Source organism: Mobula birostris, chromosome 14 (assembly GCF_030028105.1).
Source record: "Mobula birostris isolate sMobBir1 chromosome 14, sMobBir1.hap1, whole genome shotgun sequence".
Taxonomy (NCBI): domain Eukaryota; kingdom Metazoa; phylum Chordata; class Chondrichthyes; order Myliobatiformes; family Myliobatidae; genus Mobula; species Mobula birostris.
Genome location: NC_092383.1, coordinates 35,777,324 through 35,805,249, shown reverse-complemented (window position 1 = coordinate 35,805,249; position 27,926 = coordinate 35,777,324). Strand labels below are relative to the sequence as shown.

Genomic DNA, 27,926 nt, shown 5'->3' with positions numbered 1-27,926 from the left:
ATGCTGATCATGAGAATAATCAATATTATCAGTATATTCAGGTGCGTAACAATTCTGTATTAAATCTAATACGTGTTTTACTTAATTTTTTGCAGCTTCATAAAGTTTTCCCATTAAAAACTTTGAAGAAGGCTTCTGGCTCAAGTGATTTTTGAGGTGTTTTAACTCCCTGCCTAGCTTTGTACACAATGCTCTATGAGGACAGTAGCCTCACAGTAAACTCCAATGTTTCTCACCCAATCAACACATCCAGATTCTGTTGCAGAATTCAAATCTCTTCATCAAGCATGTTTCCCATCTGTGTCAACACATTACAAGATATAATGCTGATCCTTTATGATAGCATTAGCCAGATCACATTGAGTATCATGAGCAGTTCTGGGCCTCTTATCTAAGGAGTACTGGCATTTGAAAGGGTCTAGATACTCCAATTTGCCTACCAGAGCACCAGGTCCACAGCAGATGCCATCTCATTAGCTCTTCACACAACATCTGGACAGCAAAGATACATACCTTAGGATGCTCTTCATCGATTACAGCTCAGCATTTAATACCATCATCCCCTCAAAACTATTCATTAAGTTCCAAGACTTGGGCCTCAATACCTCCTTGTGCAATTGGGTCCTGGATTTTCTCACTAGTCACACAATCTCCATCAGCACAGGTGTACTACGAGGCTGTCTGCCTAGACCCCATTCTACTTGCTTTATACTTATGACCGAGATGCAAAGCACAGCTCCCATGCCATATTTAAATTTGCTGAAGACACCATTGTTGTTAGCCAAATCAGCATGTAGAAAGGAGACTAAAAGTCTGGCTGAGTGGCACCACACAACCATGTCAGCAAGACCAAAGTCCTGATTATTGACTTCAGGAGGAAGAAATCGGAGATCCATGAGCCAGTTCTCACTGGGGGCGAGGGTCAGCAACCTTACATTCCTAGGTGTTATCGTTTCAAAGATTCTGTCTTGGGTCCAGTGCCATTACAAAGAAAGCATCACAGCACCTCTATTTTTAGATGTTTTTCCACTGAGGTAGGGTGGGACTACAACCAGAGGTCATGGCTTAAGGGCGAAAGGTGAGAAGCTTAAGGGAAACACGAGAGGAAACCTTTCACTCTGAGGGTCATGTGAGTGTGGAATGAGCTGCCAGCTTGATTTTAACATCTAAGAGAAGCTTGGGTAGGGACATTGATAGTAGGGCAATGGAGGGTTATGGTCCCAGTGCAGATCAATGGGAGAAGGCAGTTTAAATAGTTTCTACATAGGCCAAAGGGTCTGTTTCTGTACTGTAATTCTCTATGACTATGTTTGTAAAGGTTTGACATGTCATCGAAAACTTCGACAAACTTCTATAGGTGTGTGGTAGAGAGTTTATTGATTGGCTGCATCACAGCCTGGTATGGAAACACCAATGCTCTTGAATTGGAAAGCCTACAAAAAGTAATAGGTATGGCCCGGCCCATCACAGGAAAAGCCCTCCCTACCATTGAGCACAACTACTTGGAGTGCTGATGTAGAAACGCAGCACTCATCAAGCACCCCCACCATCCAGGGCAAGCTCTTATATGGTCTCATAGTTATTGCTTATTTATTTATTATAACCTTTTGTGTTTGCACGATTAGTTGTCTTTTGCATATCGACTGCATGTATGTCTGTACTGTTGGAGGTGATCTTTTACTGATTCTGCTGTATTTCTTGTATTTACTGCAAATGCCTGCAAAAAATGAATCTGAGGATTTGACATATGCACACTTTGATAATAAATTTACTTTGAACTTTGTATTCATTGCAGTTGAGAAAAGTGAATAGGGAGGATCTCATTGAAATCTATTAACTAATGAAAGGATTAGCTACAGTGGACAAGGAGAGAAAGTTTCCTATAGCGTGGGAGCCTAAGACCAGAGGGTACAGTCTTAGAATAGGACATCCCTTTAGAACAGACATGTGGAGGACATGTGATGAATCTATGGAATTTATTGCTGCAGAGGGCTGTGGTTGCCAAGTTTTTAGGTATATTTAAAGCAGAGGTTGATAGGTTCTTGATTAGTAAAGGTGTCAAAGGTTGCACAGAGAAGGTAGGAGAATGGGGTTTAAGGGGATAGTAATGATGGAATGATGGGGCAGATGGGTCAAATGCTGCTCCTATGTCTTATCAACAAACAATGACACTTGCACTCTGCACGACACTACTTCCCTAGACATTAAATGATTGAAAACAAAGCAGTGATCCTCATGCACCCCACTATTTACTTTCCAGTCTGAAAACAACTCATTATTTTGACCATCTCAAATACAATTCTTGATTAACATTTCTTCACGATGTCTCATCGTGCAGTAGCCTTTTCTGAGGCCCTCATTTAGAAATCCAAATACATTATCATCACATTCTCCTCCATCAGTCTGACTGCATTAGGCTTTTCTTCATTCTGGACTCCTGCATCACCTTAAAAAATGTTAAGCTAATTTGCCAAGAGTTCCCTTTTTTTTGGGAGGGGGGGGTTGTTCCTTCTTGAGCAAGAACACATCTATTGATTTCTAATCTGCCAGGACCCTCCTGGAACAGATAAGTTTTGAAGGACATCGGTGGCTCTACTATTTCTGCAGCCACTTCTTTTAAAACTCCTGGGTGCAGGCATTGTATAAGTTTGCTGATGAGATCACAGTTGTCGGCAGAATCTCAGATTGCAAGGAGGTGGCATATAGGAGTGAGATAAAATTGAGTGCTCCCAGCATAACCGACACACCTTCGAAATGAAGGTCTCAATAACCAAGTACTGACTTATAGCTTCCAGGCAGCCCAAAATTAATTCTTAAGTTACTCATTCAAGTCTTCAGATTTCAGAAATGTCTTTTTAAATAGCAAGAAAAGCAATAAATAGGTATGTTCTCCATGTTCTAGCACAATGATGTCTTTTGACCTTTGAGCTCAATTTCTATTGACAATAGAAAGATGTAGTGTATGATTGGTGCACACCTAACACCAGGAAAAAGATCAAGCTCCCAGTCTAACGCTGCAGCCAGTGAGATTTCAGCTGGAAACAAAGGCAAACGTGATATATCTGGCAAATTGCAGTTAGGTCTTAAAACACAGCTACTGCTACATTTCCAGGCACATGACCCGTATATCTTAAACCCCAAAGGGATGCTGGTCTAAGATTGCTGTGAAAGAATTAAAACCACACTTGCAATGTAGGCAACTATCCGTTTGGCCACATTAACTGGAAACTTACCCATCAGTGCAAGGAAGACCTCGGTGCTTACTGTGGGTAACGTTCCTTCACAGCTCCATGAGTGTGCCCTCAAAGAGCTCAAGAAATATCGGGGTACCAACCAGTTAAAAATGTGGTAGAGAATCACAAAACACACCAGAATGCTAGGGGTTCAACTAACCTGTACTGAGATTTATGCTCCACATAAATATCCCCTCCTCTAGATCTAACATTTTTAAAGCCATATTCTTCCACTCCGTTCTCCATCTTAGTTTTTAGTTGGTTTCTCATTTAAGATATTTTTGCTAAAGTTTGTCAGTTTGGAAATTCTTAGTTGTAAACAAAAATCTTGAACATTGGGTTGAACTGCACATCACCATTTAATACTAATTTTTGCTTTGAAACAAAGTGGTTAGCATCTTTACAAGCAAATAGCAGTATATATATCCCTGCTATGCTCTATTGAGACTTTTTAAAAAAATATTGAACAGGAATTTTAAGGAGGACATAAAATCGTTACATTGTGAAGCCCAGTCAGAATCAAAACAGATAAACATCATAAAAGCCTGGTCCTAGACCAGAGGCTCCCATTCGGGGTCCATGGACCCCTCAGTTAATGGAAGAATAGCATAAAAAAGGTTGGGGACCCGTCCTAGACAATGTGTAGAAAATATAAGTACTGAGAGTACAAAGAACAAATCCCACCCAATACCATCTACAATCCAGAGATGGGTGAATGTGCAGAGGGAGTAGAGCTCCCTTCTCCAATTGCTATATTATACATCTTCATGGCACTTTCAATCTCTTATAATGTTACAGAAGTGCTAAGATAATAAGCAACAATACAAAAGTTCAATTAAAATATACACCGGGTGCATAATTATAATTAAAATTGAAAAATTATTCAACTGGCTTAATTAGAGGCAAAAAAAATCTGACAACCAAAGTGTCTGCTAGTCAGATGGAGTTTAAATAGTTGCAATAAAGTAATAATATAAAGTAAAATGGTATCCAAGGCACATGGTTAAGCACCATGTAACCTTGTAAGAGAAACCTATCAAGAGTGAAAATGAAATAGGGAATGCCTAGACTGGAGAACCATAGGGCAAACAACAGTAAGAAAAGCAAAGCGTCATAAAAGTATTTTAATAACATGATATGCAAATATAAACAATAGAAAAATCAGTAAATTTTGTAATAGAACATTTCCCCCAATTGTTGCCTACATTGTCAAATACTGTAGATTTAAATTTTTTGCAAACAAGGAATTTTGAAATCTAGAAAACAATATTGCACATTAAATCATCATTCAGCCCATTAACTCCATACCATATGAAATATTTCACCCCTGTCAACTTGTACTTGGGTACCTCAGTTTTCCCAGATTATTGGAATCATGGAAGCCAAACTATAAAAGGCTGATTATATGATCTTGTATACATAAATGGATCCAATTTGGGGTCATGGGGTTGGGTCGAAGCTGGAATGAAGATGCATCCACAGTGAGGAACAAGAAAACTGATCTACTGAAGCTGAAATATTCTGAATTCCCTAGAATCAGTTATATCACAAAAGTGAACCATGTTGTCACCACCAGCAATTTAAATTTTTCATAAATTTTCCACAAAGAATAAAACTCATTTTGATATCCAATTAATCTTGGACAGGAAACAAGACACTTAGAGCAGTGCACAGCGAGTGTAGAATTGTGTTAAAGATGTTTACGAATTCCTATGCATATAAAAGGTCCAATTTAAAAATTTTAGATAAATGAAAACTTATGAATAAAAAGTTTCCCAAGTTGTAATACTCTGCATTCCATAGTCCCAATGTTTGTCAGGGAAAGAAACATATAATACGTCAACACAAGAACCCAATGATTTACTCCTGCTCCTAACTCATAAGATCTTACAAACTGAGTCATACCATTGAAAAATTTATAGATGCCTTTGCAGGCCTGATGAGATGCAAATTTGATTTTTTTTTTGAAGAGGAAATGCTTTGAGGAAAATTCAAAGCAACTTTTATTATCAAAGTACACATATGTCACCATGTACAACACATTCTTTTTCTTGTGGGTATACTCAAGAAATCTGAAGAATAATAACCATAACGGAATCAATGAAAGGCTACCCAATTAGGGCATTCAACCAGACTGCAGAAGACAAACTGCACAAATACAAAAAGAAATAATAATAAATAAGCAATAATATCAAAAACATGAGATGAAGTGTCCTTCAGAGTCCATTGGTTATGGGGTTATTTCAATGATGCAGCAAGTGAAGTTGGCTCAACAGCCTGATGGTTGAGGGGTAGTAACTGTTTCTGAACCTGTTGGTGTGAATCCTGAGTCTCTTGTACCTTCCTCCTGATGACAGCAGCAAAAAGAGAGCATGTCCTGGGGTGAAGAAGCCTCTGATGATAGATGCTGCTTTCCTGTAACAGGTTTCATGTAGATGTGTTCAATGGATGGAGAGCTTTACCCGTGATGGATTGGGTCACATCCACTACATTTCTGTTCAAGGGTATTAGTGTTTCCATACCAAGCTATAATGCAGCCAGTCAATATACTCTACACTGCACATCTATAGAAGTTTGTCAAAGTTTTCGATGTCATGTTGAATGTCTGCAAACTCCTAACGAAGTAGAGGCACTGCCGTGCTTTCTTTGTAATGGCACTGACACGCTGAGCCCAGGACAGGTCCTCCAAAATAATAACACCTGGGAACTTAAAGGTGCTGACCCTCATCACTCCTGAACCTCCTATGAGGACTGGCTCAGGGACCTTAGATTTCCTTCCCCCTGAAGTCTATAATCAGCTCCTTGGTCTTGCTGACATTAAGAGGGTTGTCGTTATGATGCCACTCAGCAAGATTTTCAATCTCCGTCCTATATGCTGACCTTTGATTCGGCCCACAACAGTAGTGTCATCAGCAAACTTGAATATGGCATTGGAGCTGTGCTTAGCCACACCATAGGTGTAAATCAAGTAGATCAGGGGGCTTAGCACACAGTCTTGTGGTGCACCTGTGCTGATAAGAGATTGTGGAGGAGATTTTGTTGCAAATCTGAGATGACTGGTATCTGCAAATAAAGGAATCCAGGATTTAACTGCACAGGGAGGTATTGAGCCAAAGGCCTTGAAGCGTATTGATCAGTTTTCAGGGAATGATGGTATTGACTACTAAGCTGTAGTCAATAAAGAGCATCCTGGTGTATGCATCTTTGCTGTCCAGATGTTCCAAAGTTGAATAAAGAGCCAATGAGATGGCATCTACAGTGGACCTGTTGCTCCAGTAGGCAAATTGGAACAGATCTAAGTCAGTTATCAGACAGGAGTTGATAAGTTTCATCACCAACCTCTCAAAACACTTCATCTCTGTGGATCTAGGAGCTACCGGGCAATAGCCATTGAGGCAGGTCACCGTGCTCTTCTTGGGTACCGGTACAAATGAAGCTGCTTGAAGCATATGGGTACCTCATACTGCCAAAGCAAGAGGTTAAAGATCTCAATAAACACACCAGCCAGCTGATCAGCACAGGTCTTTAGTACTTGGCCAGTACTGAAGTGTAATTAATGTTTCTATGCAGACTTTAGTAAGGGCTTTGTTAGGGAGAGCAAATCAAAAATATTAAAGGTTAATTGATCCAGGTCAAATTTGATCCAAAATTGGCTTGGAAATTAGAGGCAGAGCATGATGATGGAAGATTGCTTTTGTGATTGGAAGTCTGACCAATGGTGTGTTTAAGGATAACATCCATTAAATCCACTAGTTGCTTGGTTATTTCTTTTAGTTCTCTGATTCCATTAATTTCCCCAAGAATTTAAGAAAGCTAATACTAACACCCGACAACTCATTTCATTATACTCTTGGTTTCCTGGCATTTCTGAGACAGTGGGTCTTTTCCTGTGAAGAAATAAGCCAAGTATTTGCTTAATATGTCTGGTGTTTCTGTTTACTCATTATAAATTCTATCGCTTCTAACTTGTTCTTGATTTAATTTATTTTTGCCAAATTTTAAGCTGTTCTCAATCCTCAGGGTTGCTCATGAGGACTCAAGAGTGACAGATGCAAAAAATGTTATGACACTCAACGTCAGAATTTAATTTGAGAGCAATTCAACGTTGAAAACATTCTAGTTGCAAAGGTACAGCATCAGAATTAGAGGTGGAGAATTGAACCTTAGGGAACAATGCATGATCTTATTCATATTAGACCTGTAATAATGGAAAAAAATGATTAAGCCACTAAGCCCAAATTCTAGTGTAACAATTCCTGCCCATCAAACTTCATCCCTTAATTCTTTTTTAGAACAAGAAACATAGAACAGTATAGTACAAGAACGGGCCTTTGGCCCACAATGTTGTGCTGAACCAGTAAAATTAGTAATCAAATGGCTAACTAAACTAATTTCTTTTCCCTACACAATGTCCATATCCTTCCATGTTTCTCACATTCATGTGCTTATCTAAACATCTATTAAAAGTCTCTGATGTTTCTGCCTCTATGAGCACATCAGGCAATGTAGTCCAGGCACTTACCTGTTTAAAAACTTGCCCCTCACATCTTAGATGCATGCCCTCTGGTATTAGATAGTTCAACCCTTGGAAACAGATATTCTCTGTTTACCTATGCCTCTCATTATCTTATAAACCTCTATCAGATCTCCCTTCCACTGTTCCAGAGAAAACATCCCCAGTTTGTCCAACCTCTTGTTATATCATATGCTTTCTAACCTCTTCTGCACCCTCTCCAAAGCCTCAAAATCTTTCCAATAATTGGACAACCCTAACTGTATGCAATACTCCAGATGCAGATTTTTAAAGCTGCAACATAACCTCTTGACTATTGAGCTTAATGCATTGACTAATAAAGACAAGAATGCCATATGCATTCTTAACAACCCCATCAACCCGTGTAGCCACTTTCAGGGTGCTATGAACTTGCACCCCAAGATCCCTCTGCCCATCACTGTTAAGTGTACTGTCTCTTTACATTTAACCTACCAAGGTGCAATATGACACCAGGTTAAATTCCATCTGCCATACCTCTTCTTTAGATTAAGTTTATCCTTTTTTTTTGTACTACAATCCCTTACTTTCAGCTTTTTTTTTTCCTGTAAGTTTTACTGTTTTTTGTCATGAATTACATTATAGTTTTGGTAGTCGGCATATTTTCTTTTTTATATACACATATAATTACAGCTCTGTGGGGTTGAAAGCTCCGATTAATTTTTCTTTTATACATAGAAATGGTTGGTCTGAGGTTTTATAGTGGGAGGGTGGGGAGGACACTAATTTTATATGAATTTATTTTGGGTGCTTTTTTCCTTATTGCTATGAATCATATATTGGACACATTTGTCTTGCACTGTACAAATCTCCATTTCGTTGATAGGTTTTTTTGTTGTTGTATTGTAGAAATGCATAAAAAAATTAATTAAAAAAATTCCATCTGCCATTTTATGCTATCCACACCACCACCAATCTTTACCCATCCATCAATATTTTCATCCATGTTATTTATACACATCACAAACAGCAGAGGGCCCAGTATAGATCCTTGTGGAAAATGACGAATCACAGACCTCTACCTAGTACAAGTCCCTTCGACCACTACCTTGTCTTCTACAGGAAAGCCAGTTCTGAATCCAAATGGCCAATTCACCAAGGATCCCATGCACCTTAATCTTTTAGATGAGCTTCTCATGAGGGACCATGTCAAATGCCTTACTAAAATCCAAGTAGACAATATCCACAGCTGTATCTGTATCACCCGCATCACCTCAGCAAAACACTCAATCTAGTAAAACATGACTTGTCCCATTAACTCTCTGTCTAATGTTCGCTTAAGTTGCCCTGTTCCAATTTAATACTCTCCCAAAAGGTCCATACTCACCTATAGCTATCTTAAAACTTGAGTTCTGATCACAGTTCCCCAACTGCTCACCCACTGAAATGGTCACCTGGCCAGGCTCATTACCCATCACCAGGTCCAGTACAGCCACTACTCTTGCTGAATAATCTATTTATTGATTTTAAAAACCCCATTCTTGATGCAGCTAACAAATTCTACTCCATCTAAACCTCTAACACTCAGATAGTTCCAGTTTATATTAGGAAATTTGATGCCTCCGATGACAACAACGATATTGTTTTTACACCTCTCCTTAATCTGTCTGCATATCCCAGTGCCGAAGAAGAGCAAGGTGGCATGCCTGAATTACTATCGACCTGTGGCTCTGACATCAATTGCTATGAAGTGCTTAGAGAGATTGGTTATGGCACACATCAACCACAGCCTACCGGTCAACCTCGACGCTGTGCAATTCGCCTACCGGAGCAACAGGTCAATGGCAGATGCCATCTCTCTGGCCCTACATTCCTCCTTAGAACACCAGGAGAATAAAGACACCTTTTAAGGTTCCTTTTCATTGACTACAGCTCTGCCTTTAATACCATCATTCCAAATAAACTGATTCCTAAGCTCTGGAGCCTGGGCCTTAGCACTCAGATCTGCAGCTGGATCTTCAACTTCCTCACAGACAGGACCCAGGTTGTAAAAATAGGGGACAAGCTCTCCTCTACAATCACTCTGAGCACCGGTGCCCCACAAGGCTGTGTACTCAGCCCCCTGCTGTACTCACTGGACAGCCATGATTGTGTAGCCAGGTTTCCATCAAACTCAATATATAAGTTTGCTGATGACACAACAATTGTAGGCCGTATCTCGGGTAATACAGAGAGGAAATTAAGAACCTGGTGGCATGGTGCGAAGACAATAACCTATCACTCAACGTCAGCAAGACAAAGGAATTGGTTGTTGACTTCAGAAGGAGTAGCGGACCGCACGACCCAATTTACATTGGTGGTGCGCAAGTGGAACAGGTCAAAAGTTTTAAGTTCCTCGGGGTCAATATCACAAGTGACCTGACTTGGTCCAACCAAGCAGAGTTCACTGCCAAGAAGACCCACCAGCACCTTTACTTCCTGAGAAAACTAAAGAAATTTGGTCTGTCCCCCAAAACCCTCACTAATTTTTATAGATGCACCATAGAAAGCATTCTTCTAGGGTGCATCACAATCTGGTATGGAAGTTGTCCTGTCCAAGACCGAAAGAAGCTGCAGAAGATCGTGAACACAGCGCAGCACATCACACAAACCAATCTTCCATCCTTAGACTCACTTTACACCGCACGCTGTCGGAGCAGTGCTGCCAGGATAATCAAGGACACGACCCACCCAGCCAACACACTTTTCGTCGCTCTTCCCTCCGGGAGAAGGCTCAGGAGCTTGAAGACTCGTACGGCCAGATTTGGGAACAGCTTCTTTCCAACTGTGGTAAGACTGCTGAATGGATCCTGACCCGGATCTGGGCCGTACCCTCCAAATATCCAGACCTGCCTCTCGGTTTTTTTGCACTACCTTACTTCCCATTTTTCTATTTTCTACTTATGATTTATTATTTAAATTTTTAATATTTACTAATTATAACTATTTTTAATATTTAATATTTGTAATCCAGGGAGTGTGAAGTGCAGAATCAAATATCGCTGTGATGATTGTACGTTCCAGTACCAATTGTTTGGCAACAAAGTATAAAGTATATCTGTACCTCAATATCCCAGTCCCAGAGTAATTGCACCTTCCTATTTTTGAGGTTGACCGATCTCGATTCAGTAGATGAACCGTTCATTAAGTGCACTGAGTGCAGTTTAGTGATACTGTCCCTGATTAGTAGTGCAACTCCCCAACCTCTTACCTCTGTCTATCTTTTCTAAAACGTTGAAACCCTGGGACATTAAGCACCCATTCCTGTTCCTCTCTCAACCAAGTCTGTATTGACCACATCATACTTCCATGTACTAATCCATCCTAAGTTCATCACTTTTACCCATGATACTCCCAGCATTAAAATACACACACTTCAAACTATCCATCCCATCGTATCTATTACATTGCTCCTGCCTATTATTACTGGCCTTGACATCAACCTTCCTCTCCATCGCTCCACTTTCTGATCTGGTGCTCTGGACCCCATCTACCTGCCAAATTAGTTTCTGCATCATATATTTCAATTGCCCCTCAAAAATTCAAAGCTATGTGCTTTAATCACTAAAATGTAGTAAAATCCCATATTCTCAGTTTTGCATAATTCTTTTCTTTATTTTCTTAACGTTTAAATTAATTTACAGAATTTTGGTAGGGCTGGCAAGGCACTATTGCCCAATTCCTGGAAGTGTTGATTACTATTATTTATACTCCACATTCAACCCTTTTGGCTTAAAAATTTAGAACAAGCAGTCGCTGCAAGTGGCTAATGGTGTCTCCACAACCACGTTTTGGAAATCCAGTGATAAATTTTGTGACCTCCAACTCTGGACTGAGTCCTCTCATTTACAGTTCCCCTCTTATTCAATCTTTCTCACTAAATAGAACCTCTGAATTATGATATCTTTGTACATCTTCTCTAATTTATCCAATGCTTCAACATGTTTCCTGCAAAATGGAGCCCAGTTAGTACAATGCTGTCCCCAAATCAAAAAATCAGATGGGATAACACTTCCCTACTTTTCCATACTTGAGGCAAAATACACCAAGGTTAATGATCACAGCTGACACTAAGATAGAAAGGCTTTTGGGATGGAGCATGGATATCTCGGCTTACCAAAAGCTCAATATCAAGTAATGTATTCTAGCAAAATGGCACTTAGAAGTAATACTAACAATTGTACATAAAGTGAAAGACAGAATCTTATTCTTGAAATCAGTGTTGAAAGAACTGGTTTGAGCAGCATGTTTAGAATGTCTCAACATGTAGACGTTATGTCAAGACATTCTAACACTACAGTCAAGTAATGCTGGAAATATTTGATTCACCAGAATTCAAAAAGCATATGTATTGGATGTGCAGGAAGATACAAGTAGAATTACAATACAAAGAGAATAACTTACGAGCTAAGCAGATGGTTAGCTAAAAGACATCAAGGTTGCCTTACTGAGATACAACAAGCAGTACACTTGAAATCAAATGGCCATGTAGTCTATTCCTAGTGAGGACAATTTCCAGCTTTTCCTACTTGTGGTGAGAAAGCAGGGCCGACTCAGTGTTAAATATCAAATTTTGCACTTAGTCGCCTTGCCTGCTCGCCAGATTTAATGATAGTGAATCAGCAACAGTTTTTAAATCAGACCTTCCAGAAGGAGCATCAAGTGCAATCAAAAATAGCAATCAATTCCATCCTGTACAAAACATAATCAAGATCAACATAGGAAAGCACCGGAGGAAGTCAGCAAGTCAAGCAAGAAAGACTGGAAATGAAATGAAAACCAAAACCTACATGGTTTCTCAGGGCACTCTCGTTTCCTGCCACAGTTCAAACATGTACCGAGTCAGTTACTTGGTCACTGTAACTAGTAGGTTCAGGTTAATCAGGTTTGCCTGGGCGCCAAGGCTCAAAGGGCCAGAGGGGCTTACTCCGCATTGTATTCCTAAATAAATAAACTATGGAAGGAAATGGACGGTCAAAAGTTTGGGTCAAGACCCTTCCTCACGACTGAAAGAGAAGGGAGGTATAAAAAGGTGGAGGGGAAGGGTGCGGCAAAAGCTGGCAGGTGATAGATGGATCCAGGTGAGGGGGTGGCAGGTGCATGAAAGGGAGAGTAGGGGTGATGTCAGAAGCTGGGACATAGTAAGTGGAAGAGAAAAAGAGCTGAAAATGATGGAATCTAATACAAAGCGGTAGAAAATAGCAAAAAGGGAGAGAGATGAGAATAACTGGTGGGAGTGTGGATGATAGGCAGGGGTGAGGGGGAAGAGATAGGACAGTGGAACTAGAAGGATCAAGAGGAGAGAGAGAAAAAAATAAAAGGGAAAAGGGACAGCAGGAAACTGTCACTGGAGTTTGAAATTTTCTGTTCCACTGTTCCAGCATCTGCTATCTAATGTCTCCACAATCAAGACATCTAACTTTGCAAATTAACAACCTGAGTACACTGATTAGATCTGTGAAGCCAATTTCTCTATCCAAAGAATGATACCAAACAAATTAAAAGTATGCATCTAATGAATTCTTATTCTAATTCAAGAGATACATTGGAATTAAAGAACTATTTTAGTTGAGATAAGTCAACCAATTTTGTACAATAAGTAGGATTATGCCGATCTACAAAACAGCCTATCTACTTTGCTTTTGGCTTCCCAAAACCAACCATGAGATCTAACTCCTAACCATGATTGAAGGATATTTATAACTTGTTCAAAATACAGAGAAGGAAAAAGCATTATTCTCCAATTTACAAAAGGATAATATTCCTGGAAAGTGATTTGTTAACAAAATTTAGCAAAATCAAAAGGCTGGATGAAAAGCATTATTTGGGTACAATGTATTCTTATCGGTGGAGAGTGGTGCAATATTGCTACAGCAAAAAAAAAAGATGGACAAACTGAAACCACGTACTACAAAAAAAATCGATGGTGCTATAACAACAATTCACTGAGGGCATTCATAAAACAGGAACTTGTTTATCTTACAAGTGTTGAAATCCTCTGATCTTCATATTTCACAATGCATTAAAATAATCACAAACTGTGCAATTTGAAATAAAATTAATAATTTAGACTTAATGTACTGCCTTCACTTACCTCCATGCTCTAAAAACACTCGAACACATCTCTCCTTGCCTCTAGCTGCAGAGAAATGGAGTAGTGTCCATCCATTAGCATCTCGACCATTAGGAGAATAGCCTTGCTCCAACATCTTGCGCACAGTATGAACATCACCAGCTGCAACAGCATTTTGGATTTGCAGTTCTTGCTGCAGTTCTGGATTTCTTCTACAGTGATGATGGAACATGCTAGTGACTCACGTTGTCACAATAGATGCATGAGGTCAATGTTGTAAACCTTCTTCAAGCTTCAACAAGAATTCACAAATTAGTTCAATGTTATGACAGTCTTCAACATCAACTTCAAAAATCAAATCCTCTAATACAATCTACTACCGAATAAAATGGTGGTAAACCCATCAATAAACAGAAGTCTGCTTCAGGGCTACAAGTTTTATTCTCAGCAAAATATCAAAAGAGGGGGCCTAGAGTAAAATAAAAAAAATAAAAAACAATTCCTCCATCCAAATAATATCAAAAAGATTGAAACATTCCCAATCCTCACAACTGAATATGTTGAGTTTAAATTTCATAGTTTGTGCCCATACACCCTTCTATGAAACTAGTTGACAGTAGTTCAAAATCTCATTTCAAGATATGCCACCACATTACAATTCATGATCAGTTTAACAGAATAAACACAAAATACAAAACAAACTGAGGAGCACTAACAGAAGATACAAATTCAGGATACAACAAACAAATAAGGTATTATATTACTGTTGTACTGAAACATTGCTTAATGACAAGAAGTGACAGCTATATATTTCTGGTTATAAGGTTTCCATAGAGAATGGGATCTAAAAGGAAGTTGCATAATGATTTTAACAAAATAGTAACTGTGCTGAGGAGAGACGTGATGCTAGAAAGATCACCACAAAAAACAAGAAAATAAAAAGGTGTAATTGCAATGCTGGGTTGTACTGTGGAGTCCCAAAGAAGCAAGATAGTCAAGCAAATGTGCAAATTTGCAAATTTTTGAGAAATTCCAGCATCAGAGGCTGGTAGAATTAGGGGATTTCAACTATACATGGCATTCACTGGGACAGTAGGAGTACTCAAGTGTATTTATTGCAAAGCCGAGAAGAGTGGTGTTACTGTTCGGTGTTAGGGAAAAGAGCAACCGCAGGCAAATCAAAAAATTAGCAGTGAAAGACCACCAGTGAGAGCAGAGATCAAAATTTTGATCAATTTTGTACAGTTTTGGAAAAGGACCAAAATAATACAAAAGCAAGGATTCACTTTTACTAAGCTGAGACATAATTTAGCGACAAAACTGAAATAAAAGTTATTTCAATCAAAAACCATATCACTGTAAGTGCAATAAAATTTGTTCTCACCAACAAAGGTGGGATGGGAGTAGAGAACAGCTAGGTGCCACATTCAAGGCAAGACCAGATGTATAATAAAGTACCAAAAGAAAACAAAGGCCTGATTCCACTAAATTTGCAGGGTTAAATTACACAGGATATCAGCAAACCAGAGATGCATAGATATCTTCAGATAAATGAAACCCATTTTTTTTTTAAAACAATGTTTCATAAAAACAAAACGGAAAAGAGTAAAACAGTAAGTGAAGATCCTCTTCCGAATGTATAACTTACTGCTTCGACAAGGAGAGCATGCAACAGACACCGGAGTTCAGATGAGACGCACAGGAATGGATAAAACTGCAGTCCTGGATCAGAACAGTAGTTCATTCCAGAAGGGAAGAAATAGATTCCAACAATTGTATTGCTATCCTCTGACTACAGGTATGTTGACAGAGAATGGGAAGATTGTGCAGCATTATTAAAGGAAGAAAGACATTGAATAATTACTGGTGAGAGGGAATTTATTGAAAGAGGGGATCCAAGTTTAATCAGTCAAATGTGGATTTGTTAAGGAGACATTTTGTCTGACTTTGAATTTTGAGTAGCAAGATGAGCCAAAAGGGCAGTGCATTTGATAACCTATGTAGATAATAACGCAGGATGAAGCCATACATGATGGACAGATCATCTCCCTCCTTGCTGATTCCATCTGTCTTCTGCCAGTCCTTGCTTTATCCTTCCCTCTCCCCTCTGCTTTGCCAATCCTGACACAGGATCGCAACCTAAAACACCTACTACCCTTTCGCCTTCAGATGCTGCTTGACCCAGTGACTTTATCCAGAAGTTGTTCCACCAGCTGCAATCTTTCATCTCCTAGGTCGTGTTAATAGACTGGTTAAGCGACTACATGAGTAGGAAATAAATTCAATCCAGAAAATAGTGAAATCATGCATTCGAAGTCAAACAATGCAAAGGCGTCATAAACGGTTGGTTACGGAGAAGAGGAAAAGTGAATCTCCAACCATCGAAGGTAGTTGGTTCAGGAAGGTGTTCATTAAAGCATATGGGTAACTTGCTTTCAATAAGACATTATACAAGGGAGTTAAAACTGGAATGCTGATGAGATCACAGTTAGAACTAAAAACCTATCTGCAATGAAGTGACTGGAACTAATGTTACTTCACCAGAGAAAGTGCCAAGGAGATTTAAAGGTGTCATCAGGACTGCAGATATTTAGCAATTGAAAAGATACTGGCTAAACTGATACTTGCTTTGGAACAAATGAGGTACGAGAGCCTTAGTTTTGGTACAAAAATGGAGCAGCCTGGACAGGGGAAACAGGTAGGACCCATTACCTTTATGTGCTTAATAACAAGGAGACATTAGTTTAAGTTAATTAGAAACTCACAGGGAGTGAAGAAATACATTTTCACTCAAAAAGTGCTGAATGTTTGAAACATACACCCGAAAGGATGATTGGAGTCTGACACCTGAAATCGCCTGGTTAAAGGCTTAATATACTCAACAAAAAAAACTGCAGGGTTACGGAACAAGAACTGAGGAAAAGTGAGATTGGCCTAAATAGTTATTAGTTTAAGTACAATGTTGGACTGTGTGACCCCTTTTTGTGTTCTCTGATTACTGATAATATTTGCTTCTTCTTCCCACTATTTAGCCACAGGATTTCACTATGCAGCACTGTATTTTTGGTTAGAAATCAAAGCGAATTACACCAACATCAATTAGAAGATAACCTGATAAACCACATTCATCCCATCACAAGAAATCAATGACACAGGTGGCCTTCTGGTATGTGTCCATAAACATCTCAAATCTGTCACTATATTGTGTTGAAGATAGTGTGGATGACAAAGCTCCAAATGGCAAGTCACCAGATATGCTTGGTATTGGTATACATGCAGGAAGGAGTAGCCCTCTCACCACACTGCAGGATATTGCCAAGTCTGCGGAGTGGTTAGTGTAATGCTTTACAGTGTCAGCTGAAGATTGGGGTTCAATTCCTGCCACTGGCTGTAAAGAGTTTGTATGTTCTGCCTATGCCCACGTGCTCTGGCTTCCTCCCATATTCCAAAGGCGCACAGATTAGGGTTAGTAAATTTTATACATGTGATACTGGCGCCGAAGGCGTGATTACACTTGTGAGCTGTCTGAGGCACATCTCAGACTATGTTGATTACTGACTCAAAGCAATGCATTTCCCTCCCTGTTTCAATGTAGATGCGACAAAAAAGCCATTTTGGTGAAAAGTCAAAGTGTAAGGTGAAAGTCAAGGTCCATCTTTCTACAGAAGGTTGCTGACTGCCTGGAGCTTCTTTTCAGCATGGAAATGGCAGCCAACTGTATTTCAACCCTAGCAGATGCAACCATTGCACAGCAAATGTCTCAGAGTCCACTGTGCATAAACAAAACCCAGTCAACATCAGAGTACTAAAGTTGTAACACAGACCAGTGTCCTGCAAGCTGAGGTCATTGAGACAAGACTGCAGCGCTGGATACCAGTTTTCAAAACAAGCAACATGGTATTCCAGCAAAATAATCTTCAATTAGGGTTGCTAGAGCAAACATCCAAGGAAGATGTACTAGAACACAACTGACAGCTATGTCTTTACCACTGCTCATTAGCTAGTTACTTTAGAGCACCATTACTTGTTACAATACTATATGGCTTGAGGTCAGGGCACCTCAGGATCATCCTTCAAATCAATCTGCTGCTTTCTTCGCTGAATAAGCATCCTTCTATCCAGTTTGGCTACAGTCATAGGGAGAATATTGTAAAGAAATTGTAAAGAAACAATGGCAAAATTCAGAAGTCAGGAACTAGGAACACAACAAAGAGTAAAGAGTTTATAACTGAAGTTTTTGGCATTTATATGGAGATTTGTTGTTCAATAAAGGCTGATAGGCTCTGTTTTCAATTATGGCTAAGTGCTTGCCAGATTGATCAGAGGGAAAACTAACAGGAAGGAGAGCATAATGGAAACTGTGGCAGATGGTGGAATGCATGTTCCTTTGATTTTATTCTTTCATTAGATGTGGACATTAATGACAGGTCAGTAATTAGTGATCATCTGCCCTGAAGAAGGCTACTGCAATGGCTGAACATAGATAATCCTGCAATTCAGATGAACACACGATCGGGTTTTCAGAGAAGTGCAAACACAATTTCAGCTCAGGATAATGTGATAAAGGTCAATTTGTAGGCTGCGGTGTTTTAATTGTTGCCAGAAGCTGCAGGGATATTGGCAAGTTTTGTTCTGTATTTTGTAGATGAGTACATCCACGGTGCAGCAGTGGGAAGAAGAGACCATGTTCATGCTGACATGAAGTACCAATCCAAAGAGCTGCTTTATCTTTCATACATCAGCCTAAATGGTTACAACTGAAAGATATTCCAATACATACTCGACATGCACTTTAGAGATGGTAGAAAGACTATGCAGCATCAGGCGAGACCTTTGCCACAAAGTCTTTCATATACGCATGCTGTCACATTTGCCAATGCCATCCATGTCCTACAGATTAAAATAGAAACTGTTTGCCTGACACAGTACATTGATTGCCACAAATGTAACTTGCTACTTCTCAGTCAAAAACAAATATTGTTGAAATATAACTCAACATGCAGGCACTACCTCTGGCACCTCACTCATCTCTTATGTTCATTCCATCAAGCACCATTTTTTTGTGCCTTACAACATAAATAATAGTTGCCTACCAACATTTCTTTTTTATGTTTTAGTGCTGCACAGCCTCAGCTCACAGCAGATGCAGCAAGCTACCGAAGCTAGAGCTCATCTCTGCATTGAAATGTGCTCCAAAGTGCTCCATTGAAGCATTGGTGCTTTCCGTGATGACGTAGGTATGAACAATACCATCGTGCTCATTTGTCCAAGCCCTAATGCAGTGAAGGGTCAGGTGTGAAATAGTTCTCATTCATGCCAGCAACTCTTCTCCACTAGGGAATTGAGAAGATTTGGTATATCAAAGACTCTTTGCAAATTTCTACAGATATACAGTGGCAGGCATTCTGACTGGTTGCATCACTCACTGCCTGATATGGAGGCTTCAATGCACACGATCAAGCGTCGTAGACTCAGCCAACTCCATCGCAGGCACAATCCACCCCACCAGAAGACAACTTCAAGAGGAAGTATCTCAAGGTGGTTACGCCCATCATTAGGGTCACTCACAATCCAGGACATGGCCTATTCTCGTCACAACCATTAGCAAGAAGATACAAGGGCCTGAAGAGCCATGCTTAATGTTTTAGGAACAATTTCTTTGCCTCTGCCATTAGATTTCTGAGCAGTCCGCAAACGTTACCTCATTATTCCTCTTACACTATTTATTTGTGACTCATAGTAATTTTATGCCCCGCACTGTACTGCTGCCTCAAAACAACAAATTTCATAACATGTCAGAGATGATAAACCTGATTCTGACAATTTCACAATACTCTGAAGCCTTTCAAAGGCTTTATCCCAACTAGGGAATTGGTAACAAATCGCTTAAAAAGTTTAGGAAGAAAAGTAGAACACTGGCCTTTATATTAAGAACAGCTGATAACAGAACAAAAGTCTTGCTCCAATTGTATTAATAGCAAAGGTTTTAGATTGAAAGGCAAGAGATTCAATTAAAAACATCAGTTATAACATCTTTTTTGAAGTACTTCGGTGGACTATCGCCGCAGCCAGTGAGGAGGCAGGCGGGGGCAAGGTTGGTTCGGGGGATGAGACGTGCTGGGCCATTACAAGGCACAATGTGTTTGAGCTGGGGTCACAGACAGAGTTCGCATCACTGCTGGAGATGGGAGTGAGCGGTTTGGAGAGCCATCAATGAGGAAGGATTTCAATGCCTGTCCACCTATCCCGGGTGCAAGGTTGAATCGCTCCAAATGCTGAGCCAATTTGGTGAGATCGAGAATGGCTTTGGGCTTGGCAGCCCAAACGCATCATAGCACTAGGGTCCAGGTCCTAGAGCGAGGCACTACCTGGTGCTTGGACAATTTAAATGTCAGTCTAGAAGCCAGAGTGTCAATAATAGAAGTAAGGGTTGGGCTGATTTTGCTCGCTCTCCTGAAAACGTTCATTCCTTTCTCAGAAGCTGTGAAGTGATCCAGTTGCTCTGCGTTTTTGCCGCACTGCTGTGATGAAATGGGAACAAGGCATGGGCTTACTCCAGCTGCTCTGGGAGAGGACCTGGGACTCAGTCTGGTCTGGAATGCTGTTGGCTTGCTTCTACTGTTTGCATGATCTGTTTTTGGTTCTCTTTCTCTCTCTCTGCACAATGGTTTTTGGTCTTTCTTTTTTAAAATTGGGTTATTCGCGTTTCTTGCTTTGTGGCTGCCTGTAAGCAGACAGATTTCAAGGTCTATAATTTATACATTCTTTGATAATAAAATTGCACTTTGAATCTCTGATAGCTGGGAGAGTAGACTTGTGGTATGGGGGAGATTAAGCAGACAGGCCTATATCCACAGTTTAATGAAATAAGACAATCTCATTGAAATGCAAAATTCTTAAGGGGCTTGACAAAACAGATACAGAATTTATGCTTTCCCTGCCTGGGAATACTGGAATCAGTGATCACAGTTTAAATATAAGGAACCAGCCATTCAGGACAGAGATGAGAAGAAATTTCTTTATATAGAGGAAATAAATTTTGGAAGTCACTTCTCAAGACAGGCATTGATAACTTGACAGATTTTATGGTAGTTAAGGATATACGCTCAGTGGCCACTTTATTAGATACAGCAACCGAACCCAGTGCAGTCTTCTGCTGCTGTAACCAATCCACTTCAAGGTTCGACATGTGTTTTCAGAGTTTCTCTGGACACAACAATGGCACATATGGCCACACCACTGTTATAACTCAACAATATAAGTTACTGTCACCTTCCTATCAGCTTGAACAAGTCTGGCAATTCTCTGCCCTCTCTCATTAACAAGTACTGATGTTCACTGGACTGTTTTTTGCTATTTGCACCATTCTCTGTAAACTCCAGAGAATATTGTGCGTGAAAATCTCAGGAGATCACCAGTTCTGAGATATTCAAACTGGTATTAACAATCATTCCATAGTCAAAGTCCCTTTTCCTTCCCATTCTGATGCTTGATCTGAACAACAATTGAACATCTATTTATTTATTTAGAGATACAGCCAGGAATAGGCCTCTGGCCCTTCAAGACACACTGTCCAGCAACCCCGAAAACCCCGATTTAACCCTAACCTGATCACGGGACAATTTACAATGACCAATTAACATACCCAGTAAGTCTTTGGACTGCAGTAGAGAGTCCTTAGAGAGGACATTGGGTTTGAGCTCCAACTCCCTGAGCTGCACCATGCTAACCGCTACACTACCATAGCGCTCCAACCTCTTGATCATTTCTGCATGCTTTTATCCATCGAGTTGCTGCCACATAATTGGCTGATGAGATATTTGCATTAAGGTGTACTTAATAAAGTGGCCATTGAGTGTCAAGTTAGTGCAGAGAAACAGCAATGAGATATATAGTCAGCCATGATTTTTTTGAATGGCAGGGAAGGCATAAGGAACAAAATGGCTGATTCTTGCTCTTATTTCTCTGTTCTTCTATACTTTTCTTTGGAGAAATACCATATTACATAGGTTAGAGTTAGTGACTGTATCAAATTAACATGCAGGAGTGACATAATACTCAGCATAAAATGCATTTCTAATGTTTTAGATTAGTCTATTTACATAATTGCTCATTAAATACCAGATATTTTAGCTCCCCACAATGGGAAATCTCCAAATGCAAGTCACTACCCTGGTCTTCAAATGCATGATTTTCAGTCACACATTTCTTATCCAACCACTGTTACACAGCTAAATTGAAGCAGTCAAATCAACACTGTAGCATCATAGCAGGGCAAACTAGATATACCTGGAGGTACTACCTCGCTCTCCGACCACTGAGAAACTGTCCATCACCTACACTGAACAATTCAAGAGCACAATAAAATAACAACTAAGAGACAGCTGTATTGCTGCAGAAAGCGCAAATTATTGTAAGGTGTCATCCTTGGAGTAAATATAACATACTTCGCAGGATCAAAGACATCAAAACATTGACAAAAAGAGGTAGGATTAAGGATCAACTAAAAAGGTAGGTAAACAGGCAGAGGGTTATGGGAAGGGATTTCAGGAACCTAGGGCTATGCAATTGAATATGAAGCTGCCCAGTGGGGCATCAGAAAATAGCAATACATGGAACAGAATTTGAATGCAGAGACCAAGTTAGTTTTGTGGATCAATAGTTTAATATCATGGAATTCTCTATCTATACCACTGATGATAAAGAAAATAGTCATTCAGAGGCCAAGTAACACCAAGTGAAGGAGACCACAAAAGGAGCAACATATGCAGCCTTGCCACCATTGAACACAATGCAAAAGCCAGTTTTAAGTTGCCTAGCAGTTCAATCTATGAAACAATGTTATAAAGAGAAACCTAGAAATGTATTATCCCAAAGAAATACACACCTTAAACAAACCACAAATCTCTCAAATGCCCTCTATGGCTCTATAATTACAAAATCTAATCACTGTTTTGGGGAGTGGAGAGGCAGAAGGAATGCTGGTTTATTCCTCTATCAACTCAAAATTCTGATTTTTAAATGCATTAGCAAATATATTAAAACTCTCCAAGTCAATAAAAAGAATAGACTTAAAAAAGATACCGTTTTCTTCTATTGACTCACTACTTCCGATAAAGCTCTGATCGAAAAAGATTTGGCTTGGAACAGATCATCACTCCTGAGCACAATGTCAGCTAAAACATACCATCCTATTGGACCAAATGAGAACCAGCAGTATTGGATCTAGAGAGCATAGGTTTTCTGGGTCTCTGTGGAAGTTACAGAATGAATTATTGGAAAGCTACGAACATTACAAGAGACCAAATTATAGGCCTATATACTATGTTTTAATTTAACAACAGGCAGTGCATGCAAACATTGTAAATTTTGAGGAACAGCAGATCAAAACAAAGTTTTGGGCACACAGGTCACAGTAAGCAAATCTGTAGATTTGATGGTTACAAATCTAGCAAAATTAGCCTACACAAAGTTTTCTTTGATTTCAGAGCAAGTATTTGAAACAGTGGTATATCTGACAGATTATTGAATAAAATTTCACGTTATGATAGTGCAGAAAGTGCCATTTGGCAATACTGGCAAACTATCACATAATGAAATTTGTATGATACAAGTTTTAGATCTGCACTCCTGGTTGTTGCTGGAAACTTTTTTTTTAAATCAATAGACATGGCTGTATTGTCCAGAATTAAAACACTTAAGTGATCATTATGCATATTATTCACCTAAATTAAAGGGGTTTATAAGGACTAGGTCTGTATTTATAGGTGTGCATGGATAGGGAGTTAGAACTATGATTATGTCCACAATCAGAGAAACAGACTAAATACAGAAGTGTATATTCAACAAATTAACTTAAAAACTGAAGTTCCAATATCAAGGGGGTAATTCTGTCAGGGGCTGATTGGAATTTTTCTGCAATGAAAAAAAATTCCAACTCTTCCCTTTTCTATGACATTTATAAACAGCTTGAAATGGAAAGTATAAAGAATCATTGCAGGAAGTTACAATTAATGAAGGGTTTATTGCTTGATGATGTTCAATAACACCAAGTTTCATCAAAACGAAAGCACTGGCTCTTCCTAATGCATTTTAATCAACACTAGATCATATGCTTTACAGCCATGCAATACACTCAAACTCAAAACATACCTCACCTAGTATTTAGTGAGAATGAAAAACAGAAAATACTGTTTGACCAGAATGTTTCCAGCATATTTTGTTTTTAATTTTGGTTTTCTGTGCCTACAATAGTTTTGCTTTTGTGTGAAGTACTTCCTAGGAGCAACATCCAGCAGTTAGGATTAGGATAATAATTTTGATTCAAGGTCCTGAGACCAATCTTCAAACCCCACTTTGTTCTAACAGTGTTTACCAGGTGACATGTAGTCAAACTGCACCCAATTTCCAAGTTAACTCATCTTCAAGGGACAAAAAAAAACTGACCAAAATGTTGTTTACAATGTCAGAGATTTAATCTAAGCGAAGCAAAATTGAATAATTACACAGAAAACAAAACAAGATACTAACTACAAAAATATTTGATAGCAAAAACTGAATATAGCTGTCAATTGTCAAGAGAGCAAGGAGATACTCTGGGAAAATTGCCTTGCAGGAGTACATAGTAGAGTTAGGACAGACAAAAGGAAAACACTCAATACAGTGGAAGAGATATGAATATTCTACTGGTTGAACAATTGTGTTATTTTTCTCTTTCTTTGCAGTGATTTTGGTCTTTCTTTTTAGTAAATTGGGTTCTTTGGGTCTCTTGCTCTATGGCTGCCTGCAAGCAAACAAATCTCAAAGTGTATAATTTACACATTCTTTGATAATAAATGTACCTTGAATCTTTGAATATTTTGAAAGGGCATGATGATTCTAGTTATGAATGCTCCAGCATGGCCCTTAGTCTTCCCTCATGAGAACAGACTCAGAACTTCCTCAAAAGATGTAACCTATGGACTAGAAAGATTTATGACTAAGGAACCAAATGAACACAGATTAAGCATTCTTTCTTCATTATGAACATGCATTCTACCGGGGAGTTTCCTGCAAAGGTAAGATATACCTACAGCTTCCCACAACAGACATGCCAACTGGGCTACAGGAGAAACAGTGCAAGTTATGAGAGGAAACAAGCTGTTATACCACAATAAATGCGATTAACCTCCTGGTAAAGGAAAACAAGCCATCTACACAACAGGGAGTAAAGTATCTCCCACAGCTCCCAGCAGTTCTCCCTCACCTATCCAATAATTCATTTGGAAGGTAATTTTAAATTCTTACTGAAGTGTGCATTAGATTGAGAGCAGGAGTGTAGGCAACAACTTTGGCTGTTAGCATACTGCTGAAAATTCAATTGTGCCTTGGTCCCTGGCCAAAGTCCTATTGGAATAAGGGCAGAGCAGCTGGTGATGGCGAGTAATTCAATGAAGTCAGAAGAAACTGCAAATTCTGAAATCTGGAACAAAAATAAAACTGAAAGCCACCATAAGGTCAAACAGCACCTGTGGAAGCCAGAAGTACAAGTCAATGTTTTGGGCTGAGATCCTGTATCAGGACCGATCAACTATTTAAAGTAGATCTGTCATGATGCAACCTGAAACAGTGGCACATAACTATGTCTCCACAAATTCTGCCTGACCCAGAGTTCTTTGAGCATTGTTTTTTTTGTAAATAGAGTGGATTTCGGTTAATTGAGCCAGTTAATCTAGACAGCTACTTATTTGGGACAACTCTTAAAGAACAAAAACAAATTGAGAAAATAGCCTGGAGTCCCTTCATTTGAGACACTACACTGCTTAATTGTGACTGGAGACTGCTGCTGAACATTTTCCAACTAGCATCAGTCATGTGCACATTGTGTGGCCGTTAGACACTACACCATGCTCAGAACGAGCAGTTTTTAAAATAGTATTATTTGCATGTTTGTGACCAAAAAGCAGTCATTTTTGTCACTGAAGGTTAGCGAGTAATAAACAGTAAAATAATGCAGAATTGTTTTGCTCACTGCAGTTTCAAGCATTCACTCTTTCAGATGCCAAAACCAGCCAGGAGTGAAAATGGCATAAGTTAGGAACTATGAAGAATTTGAAGGTAACAACAACCTTAACTGTTACAACTGAAATGAAGATTTGGAGGATGCAATCGAAAACATTGTGTGAAGGCAGTCCATTATCTGCACTAGGTATTTGCACTGATTGTTCATTTACAGAAATCAAAAGAACATGACAGTCTACACTAACTGAATTCTTCCGTCGGTAGGTTTTAGAAAGTAATGCACAGTCTTATAGTACTGTAGCCTTGTTCTAATTTACTCAGTTAAATGGCAATTTGTCTTTTTCATTTGTTTTTAAAATATTACCATGAAACTTTGGCTAATTGAGGCAGATGCTAAAAATGTTGTTCCCAATGTGTCCCAATTAACTGGAATCCACAGTAATTCAATTACCTGCCATGCATCCCAGTCTGGTAGTTTCCTTCAAGAATGTACTGAAAAAAAGCCTGAAAAGCTAAAATAATTTCCATACTGGTGTGTAAGAGCGATTCACACCTGAAAGTGACTGGCAAATTTCCAGATTGATTCAAACCCCAAAAATACTTATTTTTCCAGAAAAGAAACAAATAATATTTGGATGCAAAACAAGCTAAATGTGTTACATAATTTAAACTATAGGGATTAGAATCTATAAGAAAGGGAAAATCTAACTCCAGCCAGATTACATTTTTATGAAACATTAATGAATGGGAGAGGATTGATAAATGCAGCAAAGCATGTTGTGTATGCAGATTCTATAACATGTGGTTAATTGTTCTCTTTACAGCTGGATGCTAATACAAGGTGAGATCCAGATGTTAGCATTATGATCACTGCTCTTCTCTCCAAAATTACAGTTAAGATTCAATACATCATCCATCACAACTTCCACCATCTCCAAAGGGATCCTACCACTAAACATATCTATGCCTCCCCCACCCACCCTCCACTTTCCACAGGGATCACTCCGTCCACAAATCCCTTGTCCATTTGTCCCTTCCGGCACTCATCCCTGCAAGCAGCTTAAGTGCCCATTCACCTCCTCCCTCACCTCCATTCAGAGCCCCAAACAGTCCTTACAGGTGAACAACACTTCACCTGCAAATTTCTTGGTTTCCGTACTCCCAATGCAGCCTCTTTTACATTGCAGAAACTGTCGTATATTGGGGGACTACTTCATTGAGTGCCTTGGCTCCATTTTCCAAACTTGGAACTTCCTGGTGGCCAAACATTTTAATTCCAATTCCCATTTTGACATGTCGGTCCATGTGCCAAAATGAGGCCATCCTCAGGGTGAAGGAGCAACACCTTCCTTATATTCCAGCTGGGTAGCTTCCAACCTGATGGCATGAATATTAATTTCCCCTTCCGGTAATTTTCCCCCTTCCCCCTCCCCTCTTTTTCTATTCCCCACTCTGGCCTTTTGCCTCTTCTCACCTGCCTAAAACTTTCCCCTGGGTCTCTTCCTCCTTCCCTTTCTCCTATGGTCCACTTTCCTCTCCTTTCGGATTCCTTCTTCTCCAGCCCTTCAGCTTCCCCATCTACTTGGCTTCACCCATCACCAAGCTAGTCTCCTTCCCCTCCCCCCAGCTTTTTATTCTGGTGTCTTACCCCTTCCACTTCAGTCCTGAAGAAGTGTCACAGACCAAAACATCAACTGTTGATTCATTTCATAGGTGTACCAAAGGTCATAACACAGGAGTGAGATTGAAAATTTGGCTGAGGTGTAACAACGCTCTCTCACTCAATGTCAGTAAAACCGAGGAACTGATTGTAGACTTCAGGAGAGGGTCAGTAACTTTAAGTTCCTGAGTGCCACTATCCTGGAGAACCTGTCCATCATACAAATATAATTGCGAAGAAAGCACAACTGCACCTTTACTTCCTCAGGAGTTGGCGGAGATTAGGCATGTCATCAAAAACCTTGGCAAAGTTCTACAGATGTGTGGTAGAAAGTGTACTGACTGTCTGCATTACAGCCAGGTATGGGAACACCAATATCTTTGAGTGGAAAATCCCACAAAATGTAGTGGATTTGGCCCGGTACATCAT

General features: G+C 39.5%; 1 protein-coding gene across 4 annotated transcripts in view; it reads right to left on the bottom strand.

Annotated features, from left to right (window-relative positions):
- Window positions 1-27,926, bottom strand: part of asb7 (ankyrin repeat and SOCS box containing 7) — a 101,219-nt gene that overhangs the window by 69,517 nt on the left and 3,776 nt on the right. For all 4 annotated transcript variants that reach the window (XR_011889076.1, XM_072278372.1, XM_072278370.1 and 1 more), the window contains exon 2: window positions 13,859-14,129. Coding sequence is in view for 3 of the 4 variants with exons in the window: in XM_072278372.1 (XP_072134473.1) it covers window positions 13,859-14,069 (211 nt within the window). In the remaining variant the exon portion in view is untranslated. The remainder of the gene's footprint in view (window positions 1-13,858; window positions 14,130-27,926) is intronic.